Source organism: Phaseolus vulgaris, chromosome 9, assembly GCF_051622355.1.
Source record: "Phaseolus vulgaris cultivar YP4 chromosome 9, ASM5162235v1, whole genome shotgun sequence".
Taxonomy (NCBI): Eukaryota; Viridiplantae; Streptophyta; class Magnoliopsida; order Fabales; family Fabaceae; genus Phaseolus; species Phaseolus vulgaris.
The window spans coordinates 28,460,310-28,478,244 of record NC_143506.1 but is presented as its reverse complement, the minus strand read 5'-3'; the positions used below and the strand labels follow the sequence as shown (position 1 = coordinate 28,478,244).

At 32.6% G+C, this 17,935-nt stretch overlaps 2 protein-coding genes across 3 annotated transcripts; both read right to left on the bottom strand.

Annotated features, from left to right (window-relative positions):
- Positions 1–741: 741 nt before the first annotated feature.
- GRXC1 (Thioredoxin superfamily protein) lies at positions 742–3,586 on the bottom strand. Its single transcript, XM_068626825.2, has 4 exons — positions 3,108–3,586; positions 2,488–2,576; positions 1,097–1,195; positions 742–996 (listed from the first exon to the last, which is right to left on the bottom strand). Exons 1-4 carry the CDS (start codon positions 3,206–3,208, stop codon positions 911–913), a joined length of 375 nt encoding a protein of 124 aa, XP_068482926.1. The 5' UTR covers positions 3,209–3,586; the 3' UTR covers positions 742–910.
- A 6,002-nt stretch (positions 3,587–9,588) lies between these two features.
- LOC137820527 (uncharacterized) lies at positions 9,589–17,703 on the bottom strand. Of its 2 annotated transcripts, none has more exons than XM_068624659.2 (13): positions 17,134–17,703; positions 16,361–16,493; positions 15,789–15,925; positions 15,244–15,445; positions 14,687–14,925; positions 14,472–14,583; positions 14,188–14,329; positions 13,848–13,990; positions 13,534–13,703; positions 12,517–12,813; positions 12,357–12,412; positions 11,796–12,010; positions 9,589–10,956 (listed from the first exon to the last, which is right to left on the bottom strand). In XM_068624659.2, the coding sequence occupies exons 1-13, from the start codon at positions 17,341–17,343 to the stop codon at positions 9,779–9,781; spliced, it is 3,234 nt and encodes a 1,077-aa protein (XP_068480760.2). In that variant the 5' UTR covers positions 17,344–17,703; the 3' UTR covers positions 9,589–9,778. The 2 variants fall into 2 exon arrangements, with proteins under 2 accessions (XP_068480760.2, XP_068480761.2); XM_068624660.2 differs by having other exon boundaries at positions 16,365–16,493; positions 17,134–17,521.
- Positions 17,704–17,935: the final 232 nt, after the last annotated feature.

The window sequence follows — 17,935 nt, the reverse complement described above, 5'->3', positions numbered from 1 at the left end:
GCCAATGACACTAGTAATAATTGTAATCTCAAAAATACTTATAAGTGTAAGTTTATTTGTCATCACTAATCGTTGCATGAATTGGTTAGTAAATGGAAAATTATGAGTATTGTTGCATGAATTGGTTAGTAAATGGAGAAAAGTAAAGGTTTTAGGACAAGATCTTCAATAGTGTCGCTTACACCCTTGGAAGTTTGTTTAGCAATTAGGAGTTATAGGTCAAATTGTGCCCCTAGATGGAACCGAAGAAATCATTGAATGTTCTGTGAATTTTTATTCAACAATGAATTAATAAATTTACCGAACACATGAAACAATGTTAGATGGTAATAAAAATGAAGTTATAAGATATTTGTAAGGTCTACATTTTGTTATAGTTTTTATGTTTTACATTTTTACAATACATTAAAACCCTAAGATTATATTAATAGTTTAGGACAATACCAACAATGTAAATGAAACTTGAGTGTGTTGTTTGGAACAGATTAATTAACAAGCAACCTCTGAAACCAGTGACAGTGGAGAACCCAACAACAAGAACAAAGGACACAACGAATTCTAACATGCTATTTTTTCCTCTCACGTTTTCTCTCCTTTTCGTTTCTTTTGTTTTTTTATCAAGTTAAATAAATCCTATATACAACAAACCCTTTTCAAAACAGAACAACAATAACGCGTGAAAAATGGTTAGAACTCTACAACAGGTGACCTAATCACTTAGAAAAATCACACATAATGATATGTTTCAACTTTGATAATACATTTTCATGATAATAAGAGTCTTATTTCACATAATTTGAGCACATTACTCATGCTTGTTGAGCATGATATTCATGCAAAGTTATTCAAGAAATTGTAGCATATACTTTCTCCTTATTTAAGAAAATATTGTGTTGCTAAACATAGCTGCTCACAGTTGAGCAGAGTTATTGACAATCGCCCCAGAATCATGCAGAAGAGGAACCAGTTGGTCTTCTCTGTGTTTCTTCAAAACAGCTGCAATCAAGAGATAAAATTTTAGATACAAATAAAGAAAATAAAGCAATAAAAACATTGGCAAGGTCTTCTCAAAAGAAACACATGTGCAGGGCCTTACTGTCACAGCCACCAATGTGCTTTCCTCCAATAAACACATTAGGCACGGTCCTAAGCCCTGTCCACTCAATTATTGCTGAATGAATATTATCTCCATTACCTTCAATTACATAAAGCATTATATAAGAAACAGTATAAAGTAATCACTAAAGGCACCATATTATTGATAACAGACTAGTTTCTCAGCAATACAGTTCAACAGCCACTTTATACAATGATTGTTAGGTGGACTTAGAGTTTTTTTATACCATATTCACAACTGTAAAATTCATAACACACGTGTATATATAATTACAATTCCAACAAATAGTTTTTTTTCCTATAAAGAAATTAAATCTCACAATACAATTAGCAAATGTCAATGAAAAGGAACTACCTATGCTAGACAATCTCAGAACATTACATCTGCTAGAAACATGAAAACATTATCTACATGTATGTGCTCAGAACCAATCAAATTACTGTCACATTTGCGCTAATCTAGAACTAACAAACATAAAAATTCAAGAGAAATGCTAGCAGTCTCCATCTTATCACACTCTTTTGAATACATTATCTACCATTAATTAAAATTTATTACAAACACAAAATTTAATGGGTTTTACTTATTTAGTATGTACTACTTATGATTTTACAGTTTTCTATAAATTTTAGCAGATAATAAAGAATATTTGAAAGAGTGTGTTACTAACATACTTCAAAACATTACAAGTGAGAAAGGGTAATAAACTACTAATGGGGATTGACAAGTGCTGACAACACACTCCTATTATTGGTTAAATTTTATTGACAACTACAATATCACAAGTAAAGTTCATTGAATAAAGAAGTAAGACCCATGAGATTTTGTGATTTGCTAAGTTTCAACTTCAACTGGTTAATAGTGTACCTAGAAGAGTACTTTAGAGAATGTGTTACTAGTAGTATAGTATGAGTGTACGAATCCATTCCAGCAACATCAACTGAGGCAAGAATGTGTTGCATATCTGATTTGAGAACAACCATTCTTATTATTCTCCTGGGATTGACACGAAGGCTACAAATCTAAGCTATGAGAGCAGAAAGAACTCAAACTCCTACACTAAACTGGCAGCCTCTTTCCAGTTACTAAAAGAAGAAAAAAACGAAATAGCAGCAGCTACGTGTACATGAGCTAATGCCAGTGGATTCCTCCTTTAAGATTCCTAATTTGAAAGAAATCTTCTACTTATTTTTTTATATTTGTATACACTCTAAAGCAGGTACCTCACTAGAACTTGAAAAAATAAAGCAAAGAATCACTAAAGACAACAAACATGAAAAAAAAAATTGATCTATCAAGCAAAGAAAACAAAAATTGATATAATAGTCCAAACATGAAATCACTAGAGAGAGCATTCATAGCACCCTTACTTTCCGTGTCCAATTCAAAAACCTTGTAGGCTGCTCCAAGCTGTTCCAAGAGATCTTTGACCCGCTTGCAGTAACCACAGTAAGTCTTACTGGTACCACAAAAATTACACGATGGAATTACCAATATGAAAAAGAAAAAAAAAATGAAAGCTATTTCATTCTAGTGCACACTTAAGCTCACAACCAAAAACTAATTTGTTAAAGGGTAAAGATAATTTTAGGGAACTTTGAATCTCTCCACAAAACTTTTTCTATTGACAATATCAGTTGTCAAACTCATTAATTGTTCACATCTATTAACTAATTACTATGGACTTGATTAGTAAAAGAGATATTTTGTTGAGCTTCCTCCCATTCTATCAAATAAAACGTATCATATCACATCAAATTTACGCTATAAGTCCTTCTGCACCGAGTGTAGGGAAAATGGTGTGTCCGAACTTCATAGGTAATATGCCCACCAAAATAGTGTATACAAATAGCGAACAACTCTCATATTATTATCATGAACTTAGTTTTAGAGTTGATTTAGACCTAATCACATATTCTATACTCTAAATACATTTTAATCAAATTATTAGGATTTCATGGATGAATGGAGTTAGGTTGAAAAAAATTACCTGAAGACAATAACAGGGGCAGAGGATACTATCTCCTTAGCCTTATTCAACGATGCTTCCATCTCTTCTTTGCTTTTCGGTGAACTCAAGAAAGATCCCATTTCTTTATAAGTATGTTTTTATGGTATAGTAGTTGAAGAGGAGCAGAATAGAGAGAAAGCTTGAAGCTTCGTCTTTCGACAAGTGTTGGAAGGAAACAGAACTAAGACGAAAACAGAGCACAGGTGTTGAATTTTGCTGCTGCTTGGTGGCACGGGGTTTGGGAGCATAAGAACAAAACTTGAAAGTGTACCTTAGCGTGGAAAAAAAGGTAGAATAAAATCTTATTAGTAAGAATTGACTTTTGGGTATGGAAAGAAGGGAATTGGAAAATTAGGGTTCACTTCAACTTCGGTTGTGAGGCAAATTGGTAATTTGTGTTTCTTGGTGGAAATTGATCATGGCTCTTTATATTTTCTTAGACTAAAATCTTATTTTATTCTTAATGTGCTCGTAACAAAATTATAAATATTACGTGTACTGGTAGGGTTTGCACGACCGAGATCATGATTCGGTATTCGGTTCAAGTCGATCGACACTACAAAGTTCATTACGTCTAAGTAGAATTAATGAGGCTAATCAGCGATCAAACACTAGGTAATGCATTCTTAAGTATGATCTAATTTCCTAATCCGACCCAATAACAAAGAGTTTATGATAATAATATAAATAGACACAAATTATAAGAATCACGTACGTCATTACAACGTACTGATAACACTGAGTGTTGAATACCGAATTCTCACTTGAGCATCAGAGTGCCTTTTGTAATTACCATCCGAGCCTGAAGTTCGCGAAGACCGAGAGAGAGAGTGACGAAAGAAGATTGAGAAGTTTGTTTTAAGAGGAAGGAAAGAAGTGCAGACCGACCAACCGAATATATATATATATATATATATATATATATATATATAACTATAAAGTACTAAAAAAGAGAATCTCAATTTGCTTTAAAAAATGTATGTATATATATTTCAGTTTTATGTTTGCATGTCAAGTACATAATTTTATAGGTCAAATTATGCAAAACCTTCCAAATTCCACATTAATTCTCATTAAGAAACCTTGAATTTCCACTACTAATTAACTCCACTAGGTATTGTCTTTAGTTATCACTATATGCATCATTATTTCCTATCAGAGAATATAAATAATTCACCTTCTTGTGTTTTTTTTCATGTGACCATTCAACCACTTCACTAAAAAAATTTACAAAGAAACCCAAAATTATATTTATTCCATGAAGATCATAGCACATGAGAGTTATGATTAGCTACATCCAACCCCAAAAATGAGAAGAAAATATTTGAATTTGTAACGACATGCTTTAGAGTGTTCTTCACTTGTCACAAGTTGTTCTCAAAACCCTCTTTGTCACAAGTTGTCTTAGTTAATAACATGCAATTGTAAAGAGTTAAGGCAAAAAAAGATTTATTTTGAATATTTTTATACTAGTTTGTATTAATGAAGACTACATCCAGTTCTTGATTAATACAATCAAGTTCCACTATGCAGACCACTGCTACAAAATACAACCGAGTATTGTTTGGATGTCAACTACTCTCATCTAAAAAAAACAAATATTATTTGTACCTCAACCACTTTTGGGTAAACAACTTGAGTACTCTTTGGAATAAGTCACTCTTGACTAAACACACAAGTATTATTTGGACCTCAACCACTTCTAGTAAATCAACCTAAGTTTTCTTTGAAATGCAATCATTCTTGGCTAAACAAACAAGATTACAAAGATAGTAATCTAAAAGATCACATATTCGCTCACTAAAAGAGAATTAACCTCCTAAGACAGATACAAATAAAGTTCAATCTTCTATATTAACTAATAAAAACAAATAAAGTTCCAAGTTTTCAAGGTTAGAACTCAAGGGTTACTTAAAAATTGCAAGAGTAGCATTAATTTTGTTGTCATCAACCTTTCTTCTTCAAGGGTACGGTACATTCTATTTATAGAGGATTAGAATAAAAAGTCATTTAGAGAAAGTCTTCTTTCTCTAACATAAAGATGTATTAAAAGTTCTTCAAGTAGCATTAATTGCATCTCTCTTCTTCAAGTAACATTATGATATATGACATGACTTATTAAGTCCAGGTTAGATAACTTTTTATACAAAGTGAAGTAAAAAGCAAGACTGTACAAGGTTGATGGTCTTCATGGAGTTGACATTCAGTCTTTTAAGAATGATTGTTGGCGTGGAACAATTTTAGTGTGTTATTCAAGAGATTTTTTTATGTAGACAAGTCTTCACGAAGTCCTCTTGTAATACAAACCGAAGAAACAGTCTCTGCAAATGTAGAATAAGCATTTGATATATTTGAATTGTACCATGAAATGCTTAAAAGCTACATCTCTTTATCATTTCAAACGAAAATATGTGCACAAGGTGTTTTCCATCTGTCAACAAATGAAGTACTTGTGTCTTTCATGATTTAATACTAATATAAAATATGCTTCATGTGCTACACTTGGCTGTAAAAACACTTTAATCAAAATAACTTAGGGGTCTAATGAATTTTTATCTAACAACGTCAACTTATAAGATTTATGGTAAATGTATAATTATATAATTGAAATGTTATGCTCTACGAAGAATAAAAATGTTATGCTTAAATGTCATTATTATGTAATCAACTGATATATGTGTTTCTTGTTATGTTGTGTCCACAATGTTTATTTTAAACTATTAATGAAACTTTTTTTTACTAGTTTATTTAAAATATTTTTATTTTTAGATAGAGCTTGGAGTAAGAAAAAAAAAGATCTTATTTTCATGGTTTTATAAATATATTAAAAATTTTAGTATTTTATGATATATTAGGAACTTTCTACAGAGGCTTTTTTATAAGAAGATTTGTAAGATATATAGGATATTTTTGTTTGAAGAATTATGTTTTTGCTTTAAATTGAGGTTTTAAATTAATTTAACATTATATGTATGGAAATTTGTTATATATAGAAACAATTCATGTTTTTATAAAAAGACACAAATCATAATTTCCTAATTTTACTATTGAAACCTAAGTTTCTATCATAAAAAAAGAGTTTTTTTTATTTGTCTAATATAAACTGTCTAATGTGAAATAGGTTTTAGACGAACCAAAGATGACATTGGATCATGAATGAAGAATGAAACATAAGTTCTTAGCAAGATGCAAGTTGAGCTTTAAGTAAAAAATGCAAGAAAAGTGAGTCAAAAGAAACATGTGTTATAAGAGAATATATAAGTTAAAAAGAAGAGTCGTGCACAAGAAGCGTTAGACGTCTACGTCGAGACTAGATGACCAAATAATTAACGGACACATTGTACTTATAGAAAATCTCATCAACATATGCAAGCCTCAAAAGACAAAAGTATATAGAAGACATGAAGTGCCTTGTTGAAACAATTGTTTTTTAGGAAACTATAGAAGAACAAAAGTTCTAAGCGTTGTTGAAATATAAATAAGTCTAGCAAATATAGTCACACATTGTGTTTGATGCTAAAGAAAAAAATAGATGAATTTATTAATAGCTAGAGGAAACAAATGTTCTCTCATAAGTCGAGAAAAATATATGGAAATCATAAGTACCTAGTGCTAGATTGGGGTGACCATGAAAAATAGGTCAAAATACAAGAATGGATTGTTGAATTGTGTTTTAAAACTTTTTGTATATCGTTTGAAGATACCTAGTTAGAAGATAGTTTTATGCTTGACAAATGAAATATCAAAGACCTACAAAAACTTAGTTTACAATCTCCTTTTTAAGTTAGCACATAAGCAATAACATGCAATTTTAACAAGATAAGAAATGAAGAAATTACTCATAGATTTTTATACTGGTTCGTTTGATAACATAAATTATATCTAGTTCTCAATCAAAGTATTGAGTTACACTATACAGACTGACACTGCAAGTTACAACACGAGTATTCTTTCGTCTCGTAGTCACTCTTGGGTAACCTGTTTCAATATTGTTTCATAACGTAGTCACTAATGGCTAACTCGTCAAGTATTCCTAAAACACTTAGTCATTTTTGGATAATAACCTAGGTATTATTTTGGATCGTTGTCACTCATGGTTAACAACCGAGTATTCTTTAACAAATAACCAATCTTGGTTAAGACAAAAGATTATCTAAGATGTGATAAAAAAGATCACAGGTTTCGCTCACTAGAGAGGGTAGTGTCTTTCGACGTATACAAGGTTTAAACTTTCTCTTATAGTTTTCTAATGAAGAAACAATGTGCTTACAAAACTGTTAGGGAACAAAAAACAATTTTGACAACATATTGGCACTTTGCAAATTATGGCTCAGATTCTTGGCCTTCTTTTTGGAAGATAACTTTATATAGATGTTGAAGAAAATAGGCATTGCAACTCCTTCTTTGTTCGTTAAGCAACTTTAACTCATGTGAATATCTTTCTTGTGTCTAAGCAGCTTGAACGTAGAGGGTACATTAAATGCGTTTTATGCATGCATTAAATGCTTTTTTCCTTTTTTTGAAGTAACATCTTGATAGTTGGTAAAAAAATTCAATCATTGGTAAAAAATCCTCTACATGGACAAATAGGGCAACCCACATAAGACTTGCGGGTTAATTGGTTTGGCCACCTCTCATAATCGCCAGTTAGTAAGCTTGCAAGCATACCATCATAAATTAAAAAAAATTGAAAATGAAAATCTATTTTAATCCCAAATTTGAGTATCATAAGGATTGAAGTATAACAATTAAAAAAATTAAACATTAATAATTTATTATTTACTACATGTAACTGAGAAAACATACACACAAAACTGATTTTAAAGATTAATTTAAAAACTATTAGTAATAATAATAATATTATTATTATAGTTCACATTATTATTATTACTATTATTATTATTATTATTATTATTATTATTATTGTAAAATTTACTAAAATTTATCGATAAATAATATTAACGTTCAATTACTAACCGATATTAGTGACGAATAATATTTCGCACTTAATTTCCAACGGATTTTTATTTACACTTATTTTTTTTTTTAATTTTCAAATCCTTCAATAAGTACGATGGATAGAAATTCGTAAGTAAATTGATAATTTCTTTTAGTAATATTATGAAAATAGTTAGACATATTCAACATCTAAACAATATTACAAAACAAAAAATTAAAAAAAATTAATGCGGATTGCGAGTTACACGTAACTAACCTTTGCGGCTTAATAAGCTCATTGTCTAGTCCTCCCCACACTTTTTTTTATAGTGGGTCACTTTTTTTATAGTGGGTTGTGGGCTAGCTCTAATGGCTCACCTTACAATTTACAATGTCATCCCTAGTATTATACCTATATATGCGATGTCATATTGTCTAATCTCTACAATGTCATCCCTAGTATTAGACCTATATATGCGATGTCATATGCTCTAATCTCTACAAATTGATTAAGGATGTTTTCTAAAGAAGATTTTAGTACCATTCTTAAATGTTCCTAAGCTCAATTTAGTATTGTAACTGAAACAAGACATCTCAGAGTTAAAAAGTATGGTTTATACATCTCGTTGTACTACATAGCAAAGATTTTCAGCAAAATGTCATGAATCTCTAAAGAAACTCTTACGATGCTCTGAAGCCTGCAACCTTCCACGGTCCGCTATAGACGCCTATATAAGGAAGCACTTATATGCAGAAAATACTAAGGTTCCAAAATATAACTAATGAACTCACTTGCATGATAGTTGTGTTGAAAAACCTTTAAGTGCTTAAGTTGAACCTTGTAAACAAACAACTCTTTTGTTGCATAGCTTGGGGAGATTTTATCTACGGGATAGATTCTGAATGACTCTCATACCATCTTAATATATGGATTCATGTTTAACTCAACCTCTTAAAACCAAAGTAATGATTGCACCATATTTATATATTATAATTTCGACTTACATCTCCACCAATTCTTTCAAAATTATAAAGTCCAGTAGCTTGCGGAAGGCCAATTTCATTTTTTAAGGGATCAAGTGAACAGGGAAAATTTGCAGCTAATACTGCAATACTGAAAACCAGATTGCGGATATATTCACAAAAGCTGTTGAACATAAATGTCAAGGTTTGAGAGACGAATTGGGTGTTTTTTCTTTAGCAAATCTGAATTAAGGATATGTGTTGAGAGTAAAATAGTTTTGTGATGTTTTAAATTACAGTTAATAGAGGGTAGCAATTATAAGTAACCCAATAAACTAGTTGGTGGGATTTGTGAGAAGTGTATTAAAGCAAGTTGTTATGATCAATGAAGTGTGGTTATTCTTTTCCTTCATGTCTTTCTTTCTGTGTAGAATTCTCTCTTTAGTGTTGCATCAACAATATGGACAAAGTAGTGGACTCTAAATTCATGTCTTTTTCTCTTTAATAGAATCAAATCCTTAATTTATATTATTAAAGGTTAAGAAGATCGAAATCCAACTAGTAACATACGATAAAACTTTTCTGGTTTGAACTGTGGAACGATATCAACCTTCAAAATATGCAAAAACAATTAACACACAGAATTGTGCACCATCTGACACGATAAACAAGTTGACAGGAATCGGGGACCAATCCATGTAGAATTATTATAGTAAGATACAAATAGCTATTTTCTGTATGACTTAATTTCACTTGGAAGAAAAAATGGCTTCCAAATCTTTGTACAATGAACTTGATTTTGATTTGTACTCAGAAGATGAGCTCCCACTCCTTTTGTTTCCCCAGAACCCACTCCATCCAGTAGTGCCACTAGTAGAAGGATCATTTACACCACTTCTTTCCCTACTAATGCTAGACTTTGCAAATTCCCTTAGCTGTTTCAACCATGCTCCATCAGGTGTACCAGAGCTTCTACTACTTGAGAGTCTTGACCTGTCACCACCTGAAGCAGTGTCTCTAGACTCTTCATTCCCATTGCCATTTTCTGGAAACCTCTTTACCAAGTCTTTGATGCACTTTTGAGGGATGAAATACAAAAGAAAACCAATCGAGGCATTTTTTAAACCTGTCAAGAGTGATTTTTCCTCAGGGTCCAGCATCTTTGTTTGCACATATAAAGCATACCATTCATTAATGATCTGTGCACAATACCCCACTAGGAACAGCACAAGCATAAAAATCCCAGTCTTAGTCTCAGCTCTCACAGAAAAATCCTTCTTCAAAAGGAGAAAACAAGTAGCAAATAAAGTAACTTCACAGACGAGTGAGATAATCTCCACTAGCTGAACCCTTTTCTTTATAAAAGGTTTCTTTAGCAACATGAAGAATAGCTGAAAAGAAGTCATAGACAACATAATAATCACAGGAGTCTTAGAAGACTGAGTTGAAACAAAGAGACCTGACAAAATCCCCAGTGAGACACGCCTTATGGATTCAAGAAGCACGTAATATATCCTAAGAATTCCAAACAACTTTTGTATGAAAGGTGCTTCTGCATCTTCTGTTTCATCATCAGAGGCAATGATGCGGTCTCTTTGGCTTGGAGGATTGCCTGTGCCACCAGATATCTGTGAAAGCATGTACTTTGGAGGGCCTCTTAAGTCTTCAAACATTGGGCCAAAGATGGTTAGATAAACAGATCTTGGTTGTTCTTTCCACGTCCATTGACCCCTTTTACCTGGCCCCAGAGTTACTCTCACAAGCTCTTGATACCAGTGAAATGTCAAACCTTCTTGATGAACTTCCTTGTATTGAAGCAACTTTCCAAATGTGATTCCAATGGAGAGGAACAAGAACAAAGCTAGAAGCACAATGCACACAAAAACGAACAGTAGAGTGCCAACTGCAATTCCAGAAGGAGATCCCCCTAAAGCCATAATGCAAAAGAGAAAAATTAAACCTAATAATGGTGTAATAGAGGTTTTGGACTTCTGAAGAAATGGCCTTGCAGTGAAGACTGAAATCATTTGTAAGTGAAATGATCTATTGCTGTTATCTATTTCTAATTTTTCTATTATCCTCCTCATAACATTCAATAGAACAAATGAATATACATTGCCAAGAGCTATTATTTAGACCAGGAGAAATAATGATTGGAATATATGTGTTCAACTTCTAAGATGGAAGTTATCTAGTATAGGTAGCATGCAACCAAAGGAAAACAGGAACTATAAACTCTTCAGTTATCAGTTTAGATTTTTTCAAAACAAAGAAGACAATAGACATACTTTTTTTTTGTCAAGAATTCTGTATTTTTTTTCTCAATTTTGCATCACACCTTTCATTTTTCTTAAAAAATTCCCCTTTCTGCAATGTTGTTTTAGGGTTTAGAATGACGTGTATAATAGGGACAACCTGATCACTGCTGCTTACATGGTGGTTGTTATAATAAGAAAGCAGAGTTTTTCCTGAATAAGCTCTATCAGGTGTGGTTTAGATAAGGACCAGATACTTATGACTATATCTATCTGTAGAAGAAAAAAACAAGGCACAGTAGCCCCCAGGGACACCACTAATTAGAAGAAATACCAATCCATACATCATAAAGCACTCTATAATGTGATTGACCTCACTGATAGTTTGAAACAACTAGTATGCACTTCATATGTCTAATATCATTTATCTGTCATTGCTTTGTTTTTTGCTTTACTTACTGGTCACAAAAAATGGTTAGGTGACAAATAATAACATTATCATTATGGTTACCTTGAATTAGGACAGCAGAGGACTTGCAAATATTAGGTAGTGCAAGAAAGATAAGAAATATCTCAAATCTTGGGAATTTTAGTGCTCCATGTATTCTATGCTTCTCAGAATTTCTCTTCCCAAATTTCAGGACAATGAGGAGAAAAATATGTAGAACCATTAAACCACCACAAATCACAGCTAACCAAAACATGCCTCTGTAAAATTCTGTCCATCTATTAGAAAAAAAGAAATTAATCTTATAAGCGATTATAAGTAAGAATATACAGTTGAAGCGTTTGAACTTTGAATACTTGACAAATAAATGAATTATAATCTGAAAACAGAGTGTGCCTTTTGATTTATCTCATGGAATGCCTCTTCTTATAGTTATAGTGCAGAAAAAAACTGTATCAAGTTCATAACGAGACAAAATGTTCACTTTTTATTTCATAAAATTTGACTTGTAATATGTGAGATCAGTGTTTTGCTAGTATTCCTTGTATGCTAATTATTACCTTTTCTGTAAATGAAAAAACTAATTTCCTGAGATATTATAATGTATTGAATCATATAACTTACCCAGAGGATGGTTGTGAATCCAAAATATATTCAGCTTCTGGTTTCATATTTTCGCTCTGCAAGTGTGCATTATGAATTAAGAATTGACGGCTTTTTCATCAACATAGATAAGAAATTAACTTTCTCTGCGCCATTGATAGACATGTCAACTTATTCTAACCTCAAAATATTGCTGGTACTCTGAAGAAGTAAGTGGTGATCCATACACTGAAGCAGCCAAATTCAAACTCTTAACTAACAACTTGTTTGGGATTGTTGCTGGGGCCTTGGTGATGACCTTAGAGGCTCCAAAGGGATTAGAACCTACCATGAATAGGTTCATGGTTTCACTTTCCCATGGAACTGTAAAATAAGGTATGGTCCATTGTAAATGTTTGGCAAATTCATAAAACTCGACCGGCAACTTAACTGCTAACCATCTAGATAGTGCAAACACCTGAATATGGCTCAAAATTCTCTGCATGATTAAAATTTAGCCTATCAATGTGGTATTCTCTCCATAATCACTATAAAAATATAAGAACTTTCTGTAATTTACAGAAACTTTTCAAAGTTGAAAGAAAACTAAAAGTTCAAGATGTTAAAAGAAAAATAATTTCATGTTAGTTGAGAAGAAGTGTTAAAGTGTTAACAGTGGAGGATAATGAATTTGGAAAAAATAAAGATATGATATATTATCAGAAGAGGATGCTTCACAATCATAAAAAATTCACTTTATACAGAATGAACCCTAAGAGTTGCCATTGTAGCCTTACAGAAAGTGCTCACATTTACTCTACATAGTACTAAACTATTCATTTTCTCATATGTTATGTGAAACAAATTACTTTAATGTAAAAAGACAATAAATGATAACAAAAAAACCCATCAGATATGAAGAAACTTCTCAAATTCTAACAAGAAGCAATGGTCTCTACTCTACCCTTGAATGCAAAATTTACAATCTATATTTTGTTTGTGACAACTTGACAAGGAAGAAAGTGAGTGGAATTAGTTACTCCAACCATTGTTTTGTTTTTATTTTTCCTTGTTTATAAAGTCTATCTCCCTCCATTTGATACTTTATCAAGGTTGGTGTTCGAGATTTCCTCTGCTATGAAGTATGTTACTGATTCCAAATTTAAATAACAAGATATAAACTTGTAACTAGTCAGCAGGATTCAAGTTGAGTTCTCACAAGAAGATTCCTTGCTGGATCGAAGACCAAGAAAGACGATGATCTTGTAAATGTACCAATAGATTGAAGGCTTGCAGTTGAGATAGTAAGAAAACCCGCGGCAATTGATGTCAGCACAAAAGAAGCAGTTGCAAATGCAGAAACCACGGAGGAAATGAGAGGCATAGAGTCTGCATGATTGCAAAATCATGAATAAGTTAACAACCATGGATGAAATAGATGCAAACAAGATGGACAAAATATAACATTATCAGCTCTAATAACAACACTATCACCAAAAAAAAAATGAATAAGCAAAAATAAAAAAATCTTACAGCGCCTCACTTGTAGAAAATTGGAAGCTAGATTTTTGTTTCCAGCAACATCTCGTGTTACATTCTCAGGCACACTAACAAAGACTAGACCATCTTCTGCAAGTAACTCAACCATGTATGTGTCCCTTCTTATTTCGTGGAAACTAGACAGAAAGCAAAAGTTTCAAGAGAAAAGATGTCTGTCAATGGACATTTGGCTTTCTCATAATTCAATGTCAATGAACTGATCATTTTAAATTAATTCATGCAGAGAGAGAGATATTTGCAAACATCATTGAATCACTATTATGGTTTCATACTATACAACATCTAAGAAAATGAACATCTACAAAATACTTGCCTTTTTAGTAAACCCCCTGAAATTGATATGCAAGAGGAGTTGAAGCCAAAAACAGGCTTCACAAATTTAATTAATATTTGGAGATTGTGTTCTCTTGTCCTCATGCTGTATGTACTCAACATCACAGCAGGCCTCGTGGTATCTGAATTCCATACATGGCTATGTTAGCAAAGAGCATTGGAATCTCAAGATTCTCAAGACAAAGGTGTGTGAAAACAATACATGTTGATATTATTATATAAATCTAGATTGTGTTTTCCTAGTGGTTGGTGGGTAGCATGTACCATAAAGGAAAGTAATTGGTGCAATTGGAGAAACTTGAGTCCCTTGTCTGGTTATTATAGACTCTGAATTGAAGTCAATTGATATTATAGCAGTAGAGGATATATTAGCAACCTGAAATAAGAGTTGGCCAAAAGAAAGTGTAAGCAGAGGAGAAGCACTTAGAATAAGCATAACATACACACTTAAACATTATCATATGAACAAATCAACTGACCAGGAATCCAAATCTACGATCTCCAAGGCTTTTTGAATTATGTGGAAGAAGTGAACCCTGACTAATGTTGATAGAATTCAAAATCTCTGTGGATGAATTCAGAACTGGAGCTGAAAAGTACAAATATATCTTTAGCCTGTCAAACTCATTAGTTGCCTGTACTGTTCTCGTTTCACTGTTAAGTTGAAGTAGTTCTTCTGGTACACGAGTCCTGATGTTGACATAAACTTTTCTCCTGTCTGTGTTCACGGTTCCCATAGAGTAAGTCAAGTTTTGAACATTAAAAACTGATGAAATTTGTTCTTTAGTCAAGTTTTTTTATATTTCGAATGCATATCCTAGCCTCTAACAGCAGTACAACAATCTACAATACTGATAATGTTCAATTCTATTGGATTAAAATCAAGCACCTGTATAATAAAAAGACAGTACAGTATTCCTGAGGCCACAAGCACCAAATGCACATGAACTTTTATCCATGAAGTAATCAAACAAATGATACATCATGCATTGCTGAAGATATATACTAGGGTATGACATAATAAAATATCACTTACCAAAATGTATTATAACACTAGAATTTGGCATTCTCATAAAGCTGTTGCCAGCAAGGTCAGTGCAGAAGTTCTTATCCATTACAAGGATTGCCCGGCCATGTTGAACTGTAGGTGAGAGACTAACGAGAAGAGAATAAGTGAGATTTGGCTGTAAAATTCTAAAGGAAGATGGTATGACCTGGCCAGCACCATAGACAAGAAGCTGTAGAGAAATAATAAAGCAGTATGTTAAAGACTGAGGCAGTATTGTATGAACATATCATTATTTTTTTTCAAGAACCCTCACCCCCTTATTTTTATTGTTCCTCCTGGCTAACTAATATGGATTTTTGCATTTTCCATAACCACAACAGAGAAAGCTTGGGAGAAATTCTCATTGATTAAACTGGTAGAAAAATGCCATATTTTTTTTACATCAATTTCTTGGAAAAATATGGCATTCAATGGAAACAAGCTACAGAGAAGTGATGAAGCAAGGAGGGGGAGGCATAAGATGCACAGTAAAAACAATATCTTAACTTCAGAAATATAAGCAACCTACTTACATTGCATCCATTTACGGACTTGCATCCAAAACCTCCTCCACCTATACAGGGTTCTGTGAAAGATATGTTTACGGATACATTTAAGGAACTTGTAAAAGATGTTGAGGCAGAAACATGTGCCGTTGGGGGAGTTGTATCTGAAATAAAATAACACAGTGATATATTAAAATGGTATTTCAATGAAGAACAAATTTATGTTAATCTGTCAGGCAAAAAGTTCAAGAATATTTCTACTTTCCCTCCTTTCCACGATTTTGTAAACTTTTTTTCCATGTTACAAAGATGCAAGCAAAAGGAAGTTAAGATAATGAGATGCATGAGCTATCCAACTCAAAATGGGAAAAGAGATTTTGCTAGTCATATTTGTGGTATAAACTATTAAGCTTGAAACATTTTTGTTCTCCTATTTTATGCTACATTATTTGGTCAAAGTTCTCTGGACTTAGGTTCTTTCACTCCCAAGACAGGTGACATGATTCATTAACCACACATCATCAGGAATTAAAAGGGTCCAAATCCCATAAGGGATAGTTAACTAATAACAAGCATAAGGAAAAGTATCGTTTCTTAACCAACAGTCCAGTTATAGGTGGCACAGCCAAGTCCTTCATGTCTGGTGCAGACTTCAAAAGTATGATTTCCATCCCTCAAGCTTCTGTATGTAGCTTTTCCATTTTTACATACTCTTGTGATCTCATCATCCAGCTGCAACATGGTATTTTAGAACAATCAGAATAGTTTATAACATCCCCCTCACAAAAATGCAAAACGGAAAAAGAATATAAAACAAAATTAACACCATGAACCAGCATTTTAGTTCTAGTTGCAACATACAAACAGAGTAGTTAACTACAACTTGATAATCTGCATGTGAATCTACCCCCTTAACCTTGAAATGATTGTATCATATGGTGCCTCACATGTTTATGGTCCCGTCCAATAATCACGTCACAAATGGCCGTTTTTAGATTTGTTAGGAACGAACAGTTAATAAAACTGTGCTTCAAGTGAAGATTGGTCAAGACCATAGACGTGTGTCAGTTGAAGATCATGCAATAATTGCTCCCGAAAAGGATTTAAGAAATTTAATGCACACGCAATCTGTACTATGTTTCCCCTGTCATCCCACAAAAAAGAAAGCTCTTGAATCAGGAAATTGATAAATTTGGTGATTTAACTTCTTTTTCGTTCTCTGTCTTGTATAAAAACATGCCCACGTTCTTTGATAATAAAGAACTACACTAAGTAATATAATTAACATTTCACTACAACAAAATGATTGAGTTTCTGGGGAAATTAAGGTGCCCTTAGAAGTAAACGACTTGCCAAATTAACACACACAAACCTTGCATCTGAGGGTGCAGTTTGAGCAAGTGCCCCCACTAGAAGTGTTAAGAACTTGGAAAGCAAATGTTGCTGAATTAGAGTGAGAGAATGCACGGGGGAACTTCAAGAACTTCACATAAACATCAGAACCACCACATTTGGTAATGGAACACAGCAATGGTAAAAGGCAACAGAGTACAGAAAGAAATGGGAGTCTAAGAAGACCCATCTTGGGACACAGTGGGAGTAGATGCCACTTAAGTGTGAAAGAGTGACATTTTCATGTCAGTGTGGTGAAAATGTTTGAAGAGAGTGAAGAAGACCTTTGCATGCAAGAGGGTGCACAGAGATAGAGAAAAGAGAGATAAGAGGAAGCTGTTGTGCACTAAGTGGCTTGAACCATGGCCATTGAATCATTGATGATGATAATTGCATTAAGGATAAGCGAACATGAGCTTGTGCCGTACAATACTCGATGAATTTCGTGGTCTTTGTCTTTGTTGTGATAATTATTGTATCACTATTGATAGACAGAGAAAAGTGAAAAGAGTACTGTTACTCAATGTTCCATCATGTTGTTGTTTTTATTAAACAGAACTTGTTTTAAAGAGAAATGATATATAACTATTTTTGATAAATTTTTATGTGATTTAGATATAAATATATATAATAAAAGGTAAATTTGTAATTAAATGATATGAAAAAAATATTAAAATAATAGTATTGAGAGTTGTAATGTGGTTGTATTAAAAAGTAGGATTGTCAATATATCATTATCCTTATTTTAAATGACAAATTATCTCTTCACCCTAACTTCCTTT